This window comes from Centruroides sculpturatus, unplaced genomic scaffold, assembly GCF_000671375.1.
Source record: "Centruroides sculpturatus isolate CEXI.00-Female unplaced genomic scaffold, Cexi_2.0 scaffold75, whole genome shotgun sequence".
Taxonomy (NCBI): Eukaryota; Metazoa; Arthropoda; class Arachnida; order Scorpiones; family Buthidae; genus Centruroides; species Centruroides sculpturatus.
In genome coordinates, this window is record NW_019384342.1 from 1,093,222 (window position 1) to 1,110,504 (window position 17,283).

General features: G+C 29.6%; 1 protein-coding gene across 1 annotated transcript in view; it reads right to left on the reverse strand.

The window, feature by feature from the left end:
- The window catches only part of LOC111634553 (WD repeat and HMG-box DNA-binding protein 1-like), a 152,440-nt gene that overhangs the window by 104,897 nt on the left and 30,260 nt on the right, over nt 1–17,283 (reverse strand). Inside the window, exons 6-8 of the mRNA XM_023379355.1 lie at nt 6,873–6,970; nt 6,131–6,179; nt 3,513–3,602 (exon numbers count right to left, since the gene is read on the reverse strand). Coding sequence (XP_023235123.1) covers nt 3,513–3,602; nt 6,131–6,179; nt 6,873–6,970 — 237 coding nt within the window. The remainder of the gene's footprint in view (nt 1–3,512; nt 3,603–6,130; nt 6,180–6,872; nt 6,971–17,283) is intronic.

The window sequence follows — 17,283 nt, forward strand, 5'->3', positions numbered from 1 at the left end:
ACTAGTTTATTTGTGAGAGACAAATAAAACTTTCTTGAAGTTTTGTTTCTATCTACCCAAACTATAGTATTTATTAAGTATCAAATTTAATTATAAACCCAACAGAAATGCAAATTTTAGTACAGTAGACCCCCCTATAATGCGAGTTCCTATAACATAGATTCCTATAACGCGGCGAAAAAATTGCAACAATATTCGTATAAAGACGCTAAAAGGGACGCGTAAAACGTCATCGCCAACTCGTCATTGCGGATGAGCAGCCGAACTACTTTCCGCCGTCCAGCGCCACGCTACGGAGAGTTTAGGCGGGTAAATTGAGTTTACTATCGTCTGTACAGTATTATATATAAATTAGATACTGTACATATAATTATATATTAATTATATATAAATTAGGTACTGTATATATAATTATATATTAACTTAATTTATAGTAACTTTATTATAATTATATGTATACTTTCCACCGTCTAGCGCCACGCTACGGAGATTTTAAGCTAGTAAGTTGAGTTTACTATCGTCTGTACAGTATGTAAATTAGGTACCGTAAGTCTAATACAGCACTGTAATTTTATACATTTCTTGTGAAAGAAACATTTCGTATTTAACGGCCATAAAAATTATTTATATTAATGATGTCTCCAAAGTTCAATGAAGTTTGCGCAGAAAAATAACTTATCAGAAATTGCAGCTGCCGTTTGGTGCGCTGGTCCGCGATGAAAACAAGCTTAAGCAATGGCGACATCAAACAGTGCACACTCGGTAAGTAATCCTACAATTTTTTGTTTATAGCATAGTTTATACGGATTATTCCCAAAAAATTATACGTGTTTTGGAAATGTTAAGTCGAATTAGTCTAGAATCGATTAATTTTATGGAAAAAAACCTTTCAAACAGCCGTAGTCCGTAAACTTCACACATGTCGGGCTGTGATTGGCTCACGTATTTAAGGATTCCTACAACGCGAAATTCGTATAACGAGGAACGTATCTCCACGTTATATGGGGGGGTCTACTGTATTATTAACCTATAGACTAGGGCTGTCCAATTCATTTTGGAGGCGGGCCATCTAGTGAATCATACTTGCTTACACTCATGATTCTTCTATAAATGGATAGGTATTTGAATCAAACAAAGCTTTAAGTTGCACATGTTTTAATAATACTTAATAAAAAATACATCAATGAGACCTACGAAGGGGCTTATTAGCTAATAATTTTTCAATATTTGGTGACAAATCTGATGTCGATAATAATATCAAATTTGAAATATGAGACGCAGTTATAAGGAACAAAGTCTGAGCGTTATTTTTAGTTATTTTTTATTTTGCTTTTTATTCTATTTTTGTTTGGGGCTTATGTTTTGTTAGGACAAAGGTTTCCTCACCAATCACCTTAAAAACTTAAAAATAGAAGAAAGAGAACCAACTCACCGATGAGAAAAAGTGCCATAGAAAAAACTCGCACACACTTGCGCTCCCGAGCGGAAAAAAAGTAAGTCCGCACCGAGAAAGGAGGGGAGACCCCACAAGCACAACTTAGGAACTTGCTAAACCTTAAAGAATAAAACATCCTGAAATTGTAAACAAGAATAATGTAAATGGTTAGCGAGTATAGTTGGGTAATAGGCTGCCAGGCAGAAAGGAAAAGTTGACTGTTAGCGATAAGTATGTAAATGAGGGGAGTGATCTCACTCAGAATTGTGACATCACCTCGCAGTATAAAGTCCGAACCTCAAGTGATGACGACCGAGGTGAGCTTCTATTAGCAACGAGCATGGTGAGCTTCATAGCAGCAAACGACAAGAGGTGTCTGATAGCGATAAAGTGGTTTCAAGGTGATTTTGAAGTTATTCGATTTGTGGATCGAAGATTAGAGAAAGTCTTGAGAGTTGAGGAAAAAAGGCTCCTAGTATATTGAGGTGATGATTAGGAACTTAGTTCATAAGAATTGTTGAACATAAGTTAAGTCTTTTGAAATTTTTGTCGAGTTCCAAAGGGGAATAGATTTAAGTTAGCAAATAGATTGATTTGAGTTTTGTCAGGTTGATTCTTATTGATTTTTTTCTTTGAATAAATTTGCTGTTGATTGTTACTAAATTTTTGTACATAGTCATTATTAGAATTATTAAATATTGAATTTGATCTTGACTAACTTTGTCATTATTTAATTTGGTGCACGCTTAAAGTCCAGGCCTGGCATATTAACGTGAATCCTGTAAAGTACCCATTAGGTAACAGATATTTCCGGCACAAAGTCATGTCACTAATCGTTGTAAAAGGCATAAAAATAATATAGTACTTTACACAGTTAAAAAACTGCAATATTTATTTTTTACATAGTATAGAATAGAAAAAATCTTTTTGCAAATATATATTGAGCCAAATCTGCTTAAAACCTGCAAAACAAGATCACACATTACAGGGAAGTTTTCCCTAACCTAATCAAAATTTATGTATATGTAACTATTCAAACAACAATCTGAAGAAAGCATCCAATAATTTAATTTTAATACACAAAAGTCGACTCTAAACTAATAGAATAAGTGTAATAAACACGTAGGTTAAGTATAAACACAGCGGTGTGGTGGTGACTCAACTCATAGTTCATTCCGTGTTCAACCAATCGACCAATCACATGGCAGTTGGCATTATTGGTAGCATGACATCACGCATGGTGACAGCCAACTACTACTGTGGGCAGGCAAATTCAAATGTGTTGGTGTGCCACTTTGTGGCCTGCGGGCCTGGGTTTGGGCAGCCTTACTATAGACTTGCTATAGACATTCAAAGAACAAACTTCTGATGGAAACCGTAAGTTATGTTATTTCAATTCAAAAGTTTTTCTTTGGCAATCGAGTACGATGTACAGGGGCAAGACACTGCTAATTTGAAGATGGAGAGCACATATTTTAAACTAAATAAATTAAAAAATATGATTAAAAATTGCAGCCTGGCATTGTGACAACATTTTTATGTAATGAATTATATTTTCTAATTTATTATGTAAAATATTATTAAAACCTTATTATATTATTTTAAACTAATTAAATAATTATTTGTATTTAAATATTTATATCTTCTTATTCTAAAGTTAATAACATTTGAAAAACATTTAAGATTAATTAGTGTGTTATATAATTTGTATAAAATAAAAAACTCAACGAAGGGTAAACAACAATCAGTTAATATTATTTTTATTATATCAGTTAATATTATTGTTATAAAAGTCTTTGTTCCAATAATAAAATTATAAATAGAAATAAAATCATAAAATGATAATATTCTTAATATATATTTTTTGTCAATTGAGCTACCTGGTAGCTCAATAAAGAAAGTCTGTTTTCTTTAAGAATTTTTTCCTCAATTCTTGCATAAAAACTTAAAAACCGGTATAATTGTCCTATTAATAATTAATGTCCAAGTTGACAAAAAATATATATTAAGAAACTAAAGGAAAGTAAGGCAATAATAAATAATAATATTCTTATTTCAATTATTAAACACTAAGTACCTCTGATGTTTCACATTTAAGTGACATCATCAAATCCCATGTTTCTCTTTGATAAAGATGAATTTCTTTATCCACTGGCACAGCTAGAAACTAAAGTATAATTAAAATTAGAAATTATTTTTGCAACATATATAATATTCTTTTAAAATATACTACATATTCTATAGTAATTGATCTTTACAAAAATGCATTTATTTATACTTATTTACTGTTAGACTATTACTGTTAATATCAAAACACCGTGTCAAACTATTTTAACTGTTGTAGTGCATTTTTACACTATATTATATTATATTCATCACTTTGTATTATATATTTATCTAACGTCAATTCTAAAATAAATAAATAAATAAAATGAAATCTCTGGGAAAAACAACTCATATGTTCAGGATAGTGACTCAAATTTCAAAAATGTAATATTTGCAAATTCTAAAATTTTCTCTTTTCCAATTTTTCAAATATAAATAATAAAAAAATTTATTTTCAATATTTTCAGAAAACAACTTTGTGGGAAAGTAACAAATATTTTCCCATAAAGTCCATTAGGAAAAGATATTTCAAATTTGCCAACATATACATGAATTTGCAATCTTAAACATAATGTTTCTTTTTTTTTATTTTTAACATTATATTTCATTTCTTTTATTTAATTACTGTATTGTCCCAAATATAAGTTGATCCCCAATTTTGGAACCTTACTATTTGAAAAAAAATTAGGACCTGAATATAAATAAGTTGCTCTTTTAGTATTAGTCTTATTCACATACAGCATTATAATTTGCATAAAAAAACAAATTTGGAAAGTCATTGAAATAATATTTTATCAATGTCATTGTCATCATTCTTTTTTTTCATAAGAACTTTTATCGTCATTATTCCTGTTTCCTATTTCATTAATATTGACCTGTTCATTCCTCTAGATGGTGGGCTTTTTTTGGTTTTTATTATTCTTGTAGAGAGTTGGGCAACACAAAAAGCAGAGGTTGTTAAGCTCCAAGAAACATAAGCGGAATACTCCTCTATGGCATGTAGTATGTGATTCTATGTTTATGTGAATAAAATTGGAAAATTAACAAAGCTGATTTTTCATTGGATGGAGACACGACCAGGAACCTGGCATACGAACAAGACGGGTCAGGTGAGGGTTACGAAAAATAATTAATTGTTCAATGAGGACAGGACAGACCGGACACGACAAATATCATGCTCTTTTGTCTTCTTGAACTGTATATTATCTTCTTCTATCCAAGTTGTTGGTTAATACAACATTTCTTGAAACAATTTACAATTGTGTCTTTGCCAGCACTTCTCCAGGTTTCCTTGATTCTAATGGAAGTTAATTGATCAAAGGTTTCTTTACTTTACCAAATGGTGTTAGCTTATACTATCCTTCTAGAAGCCACTCTAAATATTGTGTATACATCATGTCTTTAAATGGCTTATTAACTGAAACATTGAGTAACTTAACTTAGAGGTTATGTTCTGAAGGCATAACCTCTAAGTTAAGAAAAACTTTATTTTATCTGCGAGATGTCCTTGAAAAGCATCCATCCATTATAAGCATAGTTGTACACTTCAGAAGGGCACGTGGATGACAAGTCTTCACTGAATTCAACCAGTCTAATGGTTGAATTCAGGTCATCAGTCATGTATAATGTTGGGCTACAATAAACAATCATTCCTGTTGGAATATCTTTGTGCAATATTTTATGTTTCAATACTACAAAGAATGGGATTTTCTTCCATTTCTGTGACTATTACTCTTAACTTTATAAATGAAGCCTGGAGAAGTGTTGACAAAGACACAATTGTAAATTGCTTCAAGAAATGTTTTGTTAACCAACAACTTGGATAAAACAGAAGATAATATACTGTTCATGGAGACAAAAGAGCTTGATGTTAATGAAATAAAAAATAGAAATAATGACAATAAAAGTTCTTATGAAAAAAAAAAAATGAAGAAGATGAAAGTAATAAAATATTGTTTCAATGACTTTCCAAATTTATTATTATTTCTTTTAAATAAAAATTGCTAATTTTCTGTATGCGAATAAGACTAATATTAAAAGAGCAACTTATATTCAGGTCCTAATTTTTTTTCAAAAAGTAGGGTTCCAAAACTTAGGATTTTAACTTATATTTGGTGCAATACAATAATTAATTAAGTCAGAAAATAATTTTATTATTAACATTAAAATTATTTTATATTTAATTTTTTTCAAAATTTGTAATCTTTTAAACAGAATTTCATCAGAAGTTATTTCTCAAGTATGAAGAGAGAATTGTTAGACCTGTGGGCCAATTACCTGCCTTAACCAATCATGTAATGTGAATCAACTTTAATTCAAGATTTAAAATTAAAATCTGCATATAATCCATCTCATCACACAACCCAAATCTCCTTTCAAATACAGGCAATCTGCAGGTTATCCATAGAAACTGTAGTATATTGTTTATGAAACTTATATTTATGCAGTCTTCTTTATTTTTTAAAAATAACAATATATCAAAATTTAAATAATTTCTAAATATCAGTTTGTAAATATCAGTTAGTTTGATAAAAACACATTTAAACTTATTCAAAGTTATTTAAGGTATAAAATCAAATCACTTCTTACTTTTCCTCTGTTAGGATGCCAACAAAGACGACATAAAGTTTTAGATAAACTGAAATTAAAACAACTGAATTTATATTCACATTTTAAATAAAAAAACTTTTATATCATTAAAAGAGGATATTTATATAGCACATTAAAATTCAATATCAATGAAACTTAAATTTACAATATGATGTAGAAACAAAAATTAATAACAAAAAGATTACAATTTATTAAACATAAGTACAAGCAAATTTTATAATTCATAGAAACCCAAAAACACTTTTTATTATGCATTATGTTTGAATATATTTTCATACACATTTTAATATAATATAGAACACTAATAATTGAATAATAATTAAAAATTTTTTTATATAGCTTCTAAATGTTTTGTACTACAATACTGTATAATACAGCATAAATGTTATAAGCTAAATCACTTTATTTAAATTAATTGTCATAAATAATTATTAATAATTAAAAGTATTAATTCTAATATAGATTAATAATTGTCATCAATAGAATTAAAAAACTGGAGAATAGCTATTTTTTTACCAATACCATAATATTATATAAAAATAGCTAGTTTTTTATATCACAATGAACATCAGTTTTTTTATTATGAATATAAGGTAACAATTTGGTATTACATCATAATATTACAAAGTTATTAGTGTTAACATTAATAATGTGCTTTTAATGAAGATATTATCAATACTTCAATTAACTGTTTGGCAATACAAATTTGTGATTAACTTACCAAAAATCATTGGATTTTGGTAATAAATTCATTACTTTTACACGAGTTTGATCTGACAATCTCCAAACACATACTGAACCATCACAACTGGAGGAAGCCTAATAAAATAACACATTAAATTTTAAAATTTTCAAACAAAAGTTAAATAAATGCTTTTTTTAATGTAACAAGCATTCAAGTTTACATGTAAAATATAAAAAAATATATTACAAAATAAAATTTAAAATTATCAATTTTAAGCTATTTCTATATAATAATTAAAAATTGTCAATAAGAAAATTTAGAAAACAAATTATTAAAACATTACCAGTAGTTATCTTAATTTGAATTAAACTATTTAGAATAATTTAATAAATTTATAGTTTTGCTATAGAAATATACTAAATGTAATGAAATAATGAATCTAATGCTATCAATTAAAATTATCAAACTTTTCAACAATTGCCAGACAAGACTGACTCAGTTAACAGAGTATTGGCTATTTTCCTTAAAATTGCTAGTTCAATCCATCATTTGTCAATTTCTACCTTTAATGATTGATAAAAATGTGAGCAACCGAACCTGATGAATTTTGACAGAAAATTCATTTTTTGTCTTTCAAAAATTTTTTCCCATTTTTATTACCAGAGAATGAGCGCATCTCTCTCTCCACAGTTGTTTCCTTTCCCAGGTAACTCATCGAACATGTCACTGGGAACTAAGAGCAATAATTCCTGATTGGTGAAAAAGAATAACATGATTTGAAGGTATAAAAAGAGTGACTCAAGGACAAGGGGTCGTCGAAAGTTTGCCAGTGCATCAACCAAGTGCCCTGAAAAAAAAAAAAAAAAAAAAGAGGTATCATTGTCGTCCAGGCTATCAAGGATTTCATACTCTGTTTTTTGACACCTTTGAACTCCCAGGATTATTATATCCTCCAGTTTTCCATTGGTTTGACTGCCGTCCATGAAGAAAAATTAATGCTTCCCCAACCGCTCCAACCGACTGACTGAAAGTCAGCAATCCGGAAATCTGCACAATTAAGTGCATCAAGGGTATCTATACCAACTTGCGAGAGTTTGTAAACTCTCTCTCTCTCCACCATTATTTGACAGCATAGAGCTATGCATTCTTTCTTTGTTGAATTAAATCGGTTATTTTAGTTGTTAACCTAGTATCTGAGTGATTCACTTCTGATCCGTTTCTCAACACTCTTCCATTCTGAATCCAACCGCCCACGCATGTGACCACTCGCGCAAATTCTGAAGTTGTGGCTGTTAAGGTTTCTGTGTCTAACCTGAAGATACAGTGGTGTCAGTCCTGACGAGGCACTAAAGAGATGCTGACTAGGGTTTCTCATTTCCCACTCTTTTGCTTGTCGCATAATTCCAGGATAAAAGTGAACTGTTTCCTGGGATAGAATTAATTATTTTTAAGATATACAAAATATCTTGAAATCAAATGATATAAGTATTTTTCATTTTTTAAAGTAATTTAATACGTTCCGCACCTCCAAAATCATATTAATAATGCTGTGTAAGATATATATTAAAAATTACCTTTGAATTACATAGAAATTTTCACAAATTGAAAAAATTTATTAAAGTTTGCTGGAAATTGCATATGATAACAACAACAACAAAAAAGAAAAAGCTTTGAATTGAGTTTAAAATTAAAAAAAATTAACTTAGATCAAACTTCTAACTTAAAATGTAATTTTCATTTTTTAAATAAAACATAATACAAAAAAAATTTTTTTTTACCGTATTGCACTATTCACTAGTAGACAGAAAACCGCTAGTTTTCCATTCGTTTCTGACTTTTGGATGCTTAATAAATCCCGAGTATTTAAACTGGTATAAAAATTAAGAAAAAGGTAAACAGGTTAACACAAAGAAAACCACTTTTATTTTAATAAATATACTTCACCCCAAATGCATTTCGCCTGCTAAGGCCTCCTCAGTAGGGTTTCTTACAACCAGAATGTACAATAGGAACAACATCCGCAAATGACACTTCTTTCTCAGTAGAAGATACAACAGAAGACGCTTTAACATCCATGAAAGACACATCTTTCTCACTAGTACCATCGCGTTTACAATCCTTAAATAACACTAACTCTTCCCAGCATTCCGCTGGCACCACTCCATTATTCAAATTCATAACATTACTTTGCATAATTATCGCAAAATGTTCTTTAAATTTTCTCTTAACTATATTTTTTTCCTTATGTATTATTTTTATATTATTAATATCCAATTGACAATTGTTCACGTGACAATGCAAAACAACAGGGGATGTATTAATTTTATTTTGTATTGCAGCCAAGTGTTCCGACATCAGCACTTTAAGTTTCCGCTTCGTTTCTCCAACGTAATAATACGGTACTCCACACGTACATTGAAGCCTATAAATCATTCCTTCTTCTTCTAAAAAATCTTTCTTTCTATAAGATTCAGTTCTAATTAATTCAGATAATCTATTTTTTTGAAATGGAGCCAATTGTATTAAATTTTCAAAAAAAATTTTTTTATATTTTTTGAAAATACCTTTGATATATGGAAAAGAAACATACTTATTAATTTCCTGCTTTTTCTTGAAATCTTCTTTTTAAGTATTCTTCATACTAATTCTCCAGCAATTTTTTCGGATAATTGTTCAATAAGTACTTTCTATTTATTTTTCTAATTTCTTCTATTCTTTTTTCACATCTAGTTGTTCTAGAAAATATCTTTCTTACTTCCATATTTTCTAGAACAACTAGATGTGAAAAAAGAATAGAAGAAATTAGAAAAATAAATAGAAAGTACTTATTGAACAATTATCCGAAAAAATTGCTGGAGAATTAGTATGAAGAATACTTAAAAAGAAGATTTCAAGAAAAAGCAGGAAATTAATAAGTATGTTTCTTTTCCATATATCAAAGGTATTTTCAAAAAATATAAAAAAATTTTTTTTGAAAATTTAATACAATTGGCTCCATTTCAAAAAAATAGATTATCTGAATTAATTAGAACTGAATCTTATAGAAAGAAAGATTTTTTAGAAGAAGAAGGAATGATTTATAGGCTTCAATGTACGTGTGGAGTACCGTATTATTACGTTGGAGAAACGAAGCGGAAACTTAAAGTGCTGATGTCGGAACACTTGGCTGCAATACAAAATAAAATTAATACATCCCCTGTTGTTTTGCATTGTCACGTGAACAATTGTCAATTGGATATTAATAATATAAAAATAATACATAAGGAAAAAAATATAGTTAAGAGAAAATTTAAAGAACATTTTGCGATAATTATGCAAAGTAATGTTATGAATTTGAATAATGGAGTGGTGCCAGCGGAATGCTGGGAAGAGTTAGTGTTATTTAAGGATTGTAAACGCGATGGTACTAGTGAGAAAGATGTGTCTTTCATGGATGTTAAAGCGTCTTCTGTTGTATCTTCTACTGAGAAAGAAGTGTCATTTGCGGATGTTGTTCCTATTGTACATTCTGGTTGTAAGAAACCCTACTGAGGAGGCCTTAGCAGGCGAAATGCATTTGGGGTGAAGTATATTTATTAAAATAAAAGTGGTTTTCTTTGTGTTAACCTGTTTACCTTTTTCTTAATTTTTATACCAGTTTAAATACTCGGGATTTATTAAGCATCCAAAAGTCAGAAACGAATGGAAAACTAGCGGTTTTCTGTCTATTAGTGAATAGTGCAATACGGTAAAAAATAGATTATCTGACTCCATTGGTTCTTTTTAGAATATATTTTTATTGATAATACAAAATATTATTGTAAATTTTTATAATAAGATTTTAAAAAGCAAAGATGGTCAATACTCCAATCACTCAATTTGATTCTTATTTTAGTAATGAAAAGTCCTGCTACCGAGAATGCCCTTTCCAATTCAATTGATGTGAGTGGAATTCTTTAATGCATTAATTAAACACATGTTGTGTGTTTTTTCGCCAGTAGCCTAAAAGATTTCTAGTTCGTTTTTGAGATTGTAGTACTTCTTTTGCTCTCTAGTATTCTTGATTTGGCTACCCCGGCTGCTTTAATAGAAAATCAATGATTGACGAGTTGAACTGGTGCGTTGATAGCAGTCAAGTAAGATTAATAGGATAACTTGTTAGGGTCAGCAGGATGGATGATGTATCCAAGATGAGCAACAAACTTTGGAAATGAACAAACTCTCAATGTAGATGAATTCTCATGTCGTCATCATATATTTCCTTTTATTTGGGGTTCCTCCCCTCTCTTCTCCTGCCCTTTTTTGGTAATGTTGATTTCTCCATCCAATAGTGATTTTTGTTGTTAGGTTCCACTTCCTTTCCCAGGTGACACATCGAATGTGTCACCTGGGAAAGGAAGTGACTCCAGCGAAAGGATATAATCATATCCTCTGACAATTAAATATTTTTTCACTGGAAAAATTTTACCACAAATAAATTTCAGAAAAATTTTTGTCAAGTCCGGGTTCTCACATCTCCATACCATCAGACTTACAGAATACTTAGCAGATTTTTTTTTTAGATACTAGGACTGTATGGTTCATGAGCTTGTTGTCAAATGCAGTCCATTATTGTCAAATAAAACACAGATTTTATATTATCACCGAAGACTATTTTCTTCCAATCTTATACACTCCAACTTTCCCTTTCTTTTAAACATTGTTTTTTCTGAAGTTTATTTAATGTAAGTTTGGAATTTGTGATTCATATCCTGAATTTTGTAAACATTGCCATGATGTTAACTAGAAACATTCATATCTGTTACTGACCACTTTCTTTGTAGTTCTGATATAGAATCAAAGTTCTTCAAAACTGCTTTCAGCATCTTCAGTCTCTTTCAGTAACATATCTTTTTCTTCCACAGTTTATTCTTTTTGAATGAAGCAGTACAACTTATCTAAGTCCAATATTATATTTAATCAACCAAAAATATTTTAGACCCACTTCCTTAGGCCACCTTCAATTGATACATCAAACTTAAACAATTTCTTCTTTTTGATTTTGAAGTGCCTTTTGTATTCCCTTTGAGTATTACTGTTACTATACATTGTGAAATCTTCACTATTTTATCAATTTCAGCATGAGTTTTACCTTCATTCTGTAGTGCAACTAACTGGTTTTTTATATCTAGCAAATGTTGTTTGATTTGCAATCTCTATTATTTAGAACAAAATACACTTTATTTATGAGAGTACATCATGTGACATACAGAAATTATTTCCCTCCCTTTATTTATAAATGTCATAAGAAATTGACACAATTTCTGTAATGTTATAATTTTTGAACTGGTAGTTATAATAAATAAGAGACAAAGTGACAAATTATTATATAAAAATACAGTATATAAATATAAATAAAAATAAATAATGACAACACAAACAATAAAAACAAATTATAGAGTGCTGCATGTCTGGTCATGCCCAGTGTATAAAAATGCTTGCAAATATGCAGCCAACACTCTGGAAAGATTAAAATGGGAGAATTCATTGGCTGCAATCTATAAATAAAGAGTGACTCCCAGAAAAACGTTCTATTCTCATCTTTAGTGGAAAGTAAACATTACACATCATCCCAGACAGGCATATAGCTCAAGAAGTGTAAACCTGGTAAGCTCTATTTGGACTGATCAATGCTTTGTGTCTCCAAATATCCCAAGCATTCTATCAATAATACTGGTTCCCATATAATTAATCTTGGCATCTTTAATGGTTTGATGCCTAAATGGTTTGATGGTTTGGCACCTAAAAGAAACTGTATAGATCCTGAATTTTTTGTGTGTTTAGGTGATTCCAGTCATTGGAAAGGATATGCAGTGAGGGGTAGGATATATGGAAAAAACAATAATTGAAAGAAAAAAAATAAACTGGAAAACTTTAAAGAAAGATTTCTATTTCATTTATCAGTAATGATAAATGAAATAGAAATCTTTCTTTAAAGTTTATTTATCAATAATGATAAATGAAATAGAAAGCTTAGTAAAGTTTTCTGATGTGACATGTCTAATGATACATATGTATTACCTTCATAAAACTGTATCGGTTGACAAAAGATTTTCATAAGATACATAAACAACTTTTACTTTTCTATAAGTTAAAAACTTTTGATAATTTTTTCTGGAGACATATACCACATGACATTCTATAATTTAGGATTAAGATAAGTAATGATGACTAATGCTACCTTGGATAACTGAAAACGTGGATGAAATGAATGGTCATGATAATTTCAAAATAAATATTACAAATATAAAAAATTTATATGACCATTTTTAAGCCTCTTTTTATACCTTAATGAAGTTAATCATATATAATGTAAGGTAGCCAACCTGGTGAAGACAGTGGACTTGGAAACACTCCTCGGCACATGTGTAAGGTCACCAACTTTTAGGTGTGATCAATTTATCCTGCGTCAGGATGAACTTAGGGGCGGTTCTATGTGGGCTGTGACGGAGGAGGCAAATGATGACAAGTGTTTTACACAAGAAAGCCGTTTATTTGTTAACATTTATGCTTACATCAACAATTGACAGCCCTTCACTAGTCGTTCGGAGAGGCAAGAACTTTGGTGTCAATCGTAGCCCTGGGGCAGATCAGATGAGATTGCTGAGTAAAACGGACAATCAGGAATTGTGTGGCGGAGTTCTAAGTTGATGGCGACAACACAACTCAATACAGATCACAACTTTTTGCAGATTACAGAGGAGACTCCTCTTTGACCTTGAAATTCTGATTTTTATAGTTTTTCCCCCACTATTTGCATTTTGGATTGGTCCCTCGTCCCATTCCTTGCTTCCCAATTGGTCTATCCTTCATCTCCAGGTGCAAGACGAAACCTCTTCGGGTCGCGGGAAAGGACCGATTCAAGATGTCCGTTTGATACCTCTTTGTTGACTCTGCTCGGTGATTGTTTATAAAACAATAACACCCGCACTCATAATTCAGGCCGTTGTTTATACCATTTTTTGAGTCTAAGAATTTACAAATCATTTTCATCTATCAAAAATTCCCATTTTTTTGTTCAAAAAGGTTTATCTCGGCCAACATTTTATAGACTGTCAAGTCAATGATCTACCTATTTATGAGTGCTCGTGTTAGAGTTTGTCTTCTGCTAAGACCGTGACAGATAGTTTGACACATACTCAAACACTTCAGAGTCTCATTGACATCAGGCATCACATAAAAATTTTGAGATTTACTCAAGTTTGAACCTCGTCTAGGAACCCAGAATAAGAATATTTTTTTACATCATTTATTTTACAACTAATAAATAAAATAGTCTTAATAATAAAAATATGTATTTTTCCAAAATATTTTACTACAGTGTTTCTCAACCTCTAATGAATCGTCGCCCCCTTCAATAAAACCGTTACGTAATATCGCCCCCTTCAATAAAACCGTTATGTAGTATCGCCACCTTCAATCCAAAAAAAAATTTTGTTGGGTTTATTAGTTTATTTGATAATTATACACTTTGTAAAAAATTAAACATTTACTCAGAATACGTAGAAGATTTTAATATAATTAACAAAATTAAAAAACATAAGTGTTAACAAAGTTAACAAATATAAAAAAATATAACACTTTTTATTGAATATAAAATGTTTAAATATACAGAAAAATTATTGTTAGTGCGAACCTTGAGGCTGATGAAATTGAGCCAATTTGTTTATCTTTGGTTCAAAATTTGTCAAAAGTAATCGCAAATCACCTTTTTGTGTTAATTGTAACCGATTTCTTTGTTTGCACAATAACTGTACAATAGCACTAAATCCTTTTTCTACAAGAAGTTGGAAATGCCATAATTAATAACTTGATCTCATTCCAAAGCATTTTATATCTGTGTCCATTATTTACCCAAAAAGATTCAATATTATCCTGTGTATACAAAATCTTTGCTTCAACATCATTTTGCAAATCAATCATAATTTCTTGTATTGAGGAAGGTATTGTATTTACATCCACATTAAAAGGATCTATTACCCAGTTTGGTATTATTAACTGTTCTACATCTTTAAAGTGAATATTCATATCATTTTTTATATTTTCAATATATGTGCAATATATTTCTAAATCAGTATCCCCAATGTTTTTTGCATTTATTGTATTTAAACAAGAAAATAGAGAAAATTCTCTAAGAGTCATATTATTTTTGTGGAGAGTTAGTTTGTTTAAGAAGGATGTTATGAAACTCTTAACTTTGATGAGATTGATATTGTTGCCTTGCATTTTTGTCAAAAATTTGTTAAACTTTTCACATATGTCTGATAAATAAGCAACATCATTACGTAATACTTCAACATTAAATGTGATTTCATATTTAATTGTATGTAGAAATTCAATAATAGTATCGAACAAATTAAAAATCTTTTGAGACAATTATACCCTTAGATAGCCATCTAACTTCCGTATGAAGTAACAAATGTTCATATTCTTCATCGTTATCATGACATAATTCTAGAAACAAACGGTCATTTAAAGAATGTGCTTTGATTTTATTAATTAAAGATATTACCAAATTCATTGATTGATGCAACCTATCACTGAGTTGTTTGGCTACTAAGTATTGTCGATGTAAAATGCAATGTATACTGAAAATTTTAGAATTTTCTGCTTTCAATAAGGTCCACACTGTCTACCTATCATTGCTGGAGCTCCATCAGTAGCACAAGCAAGAATGTTAGAAATTAATATATTATTCTCATCAAGAAATGTTTTCACAACATTAAAAATAGGCAAACCTTTAGTATCAGTAGTTAAAGATTTTGCAAACAACATTTCCTCAATGATTTTGTCATATTTAATGTATCGCACATATGCCAGTAATATTGCTTCATTATCGCGAATTATACTTTCATCCAATTGTAATGTAAATTCTGTGTTTTGAAGATCTTCACAAAGCTGTTCTTCAACATCATTAGCCATCTCATCAATTCATCTGGAAACAGTATTGTTGCTTAAAGGAATGAAAAAAATTATACTGTTTGGATTTAATGTAGTCATATCGCTTAAAATTTCTCAAACAGCTGGAATTATTAATTTTTCCCCAATATTATGAGGCTTGCCACATTTTACTATTAACAATGAAATTTTGTATGAAGTCACAAGACCCTTGTTAAGTTGAATTGCCGATTCCTTAAATAAATTCACAACTGTTTTATGATTTTCTAACTTCTTTTTTAAATTAAGAAAATAATCAAAATCTTTGTACTTCTTATCAGGATGTTTTCTTGATAAATGTTCTTTCATTCTTGAAGGCTTCATTCCCTTGTTTGAAAAAACTTGATGACACTCAAGACACATTGGTAACTGCTCATTACTTGGCGAAGCAATAAAACCAAATTTTAAATACTCAATGGAATATTGGCAACATTTACGTTTTTCAGACATGGTTTAATGTACTGTTTAATTTTCTAAAAAATTAAAAAAANAACAGTAAATAAAAGTTGTTTTTTCATTTTAACATCAAAATCCATGTAAACTGGTTGTTTCCATGATGCAAATGGTCTTCTTGCCATCATCACTAAAACTTGATTATTGGGTCCAATAACTTTATTCCTCACTTTATCATTTTCATATACAGTATATGCTTTTCCTGAAATATCAGTAAAATGTTAAAACAGAAAATTAAAATAATTATTAAATTATGTGGTTTTATTAATATGAGTACAGTACAGTATATACAGTATTTACCTTCATCTCATCAAACTCAAAAACCTTTCAATATTGATATAACAAAATCTTTATTTTTTCAATTTTTCATGTTCTTTTTGAATGATGACAGTTTTACTTTTCCAAAACTTCAGATTTCTTTGGATTGCTTGCATTCTTATCTCAATATGTTTAATCTTCATATTTAAAATAGAATTTTCATGTTTTAATTTAAAATTAAGATCTTCTAAAGTTTTACAATTGTTACATTTGTTAAAAGATTCTTCTCCTTTATCCTGTTTATTTACATCTAAAAGTTTTTCTATCAGGTTTTTTCTATTTCTTTTTAATACACTATTCTTTCTTTCATTTGACTGCTTAATATTTTTATTTTCTATGTTTCCTAAATTTACTGTTGGTAGTGAAGCTTTCTTTAGTTTAGGTCTTGCCAATAAACCTAATAATTCAGCTTTTAAATTTCTTTCAAAATCATTTTCTGTGAAATGATCAGAGCAAACATGACAAGAATCAGGATTAAATTTGTCTTTTCTTTTACAGTTATGGATCCATTTTCTTCTTATTATTGGATCTTTAGGAAATCTAAAATAACTGACTTTCCTGTCTAATGACTTTTGTTTTACAATGGCTGTTATCACAATTTGCAACAGCACATGTTGCTCCTGGCATCTAAAAATAATAATAATAAAATTTAGGTATTTGCGTAAATATGCATATTTTAAAAAGTTATATTAATTAATAATAAACAATATTCTTTTACATC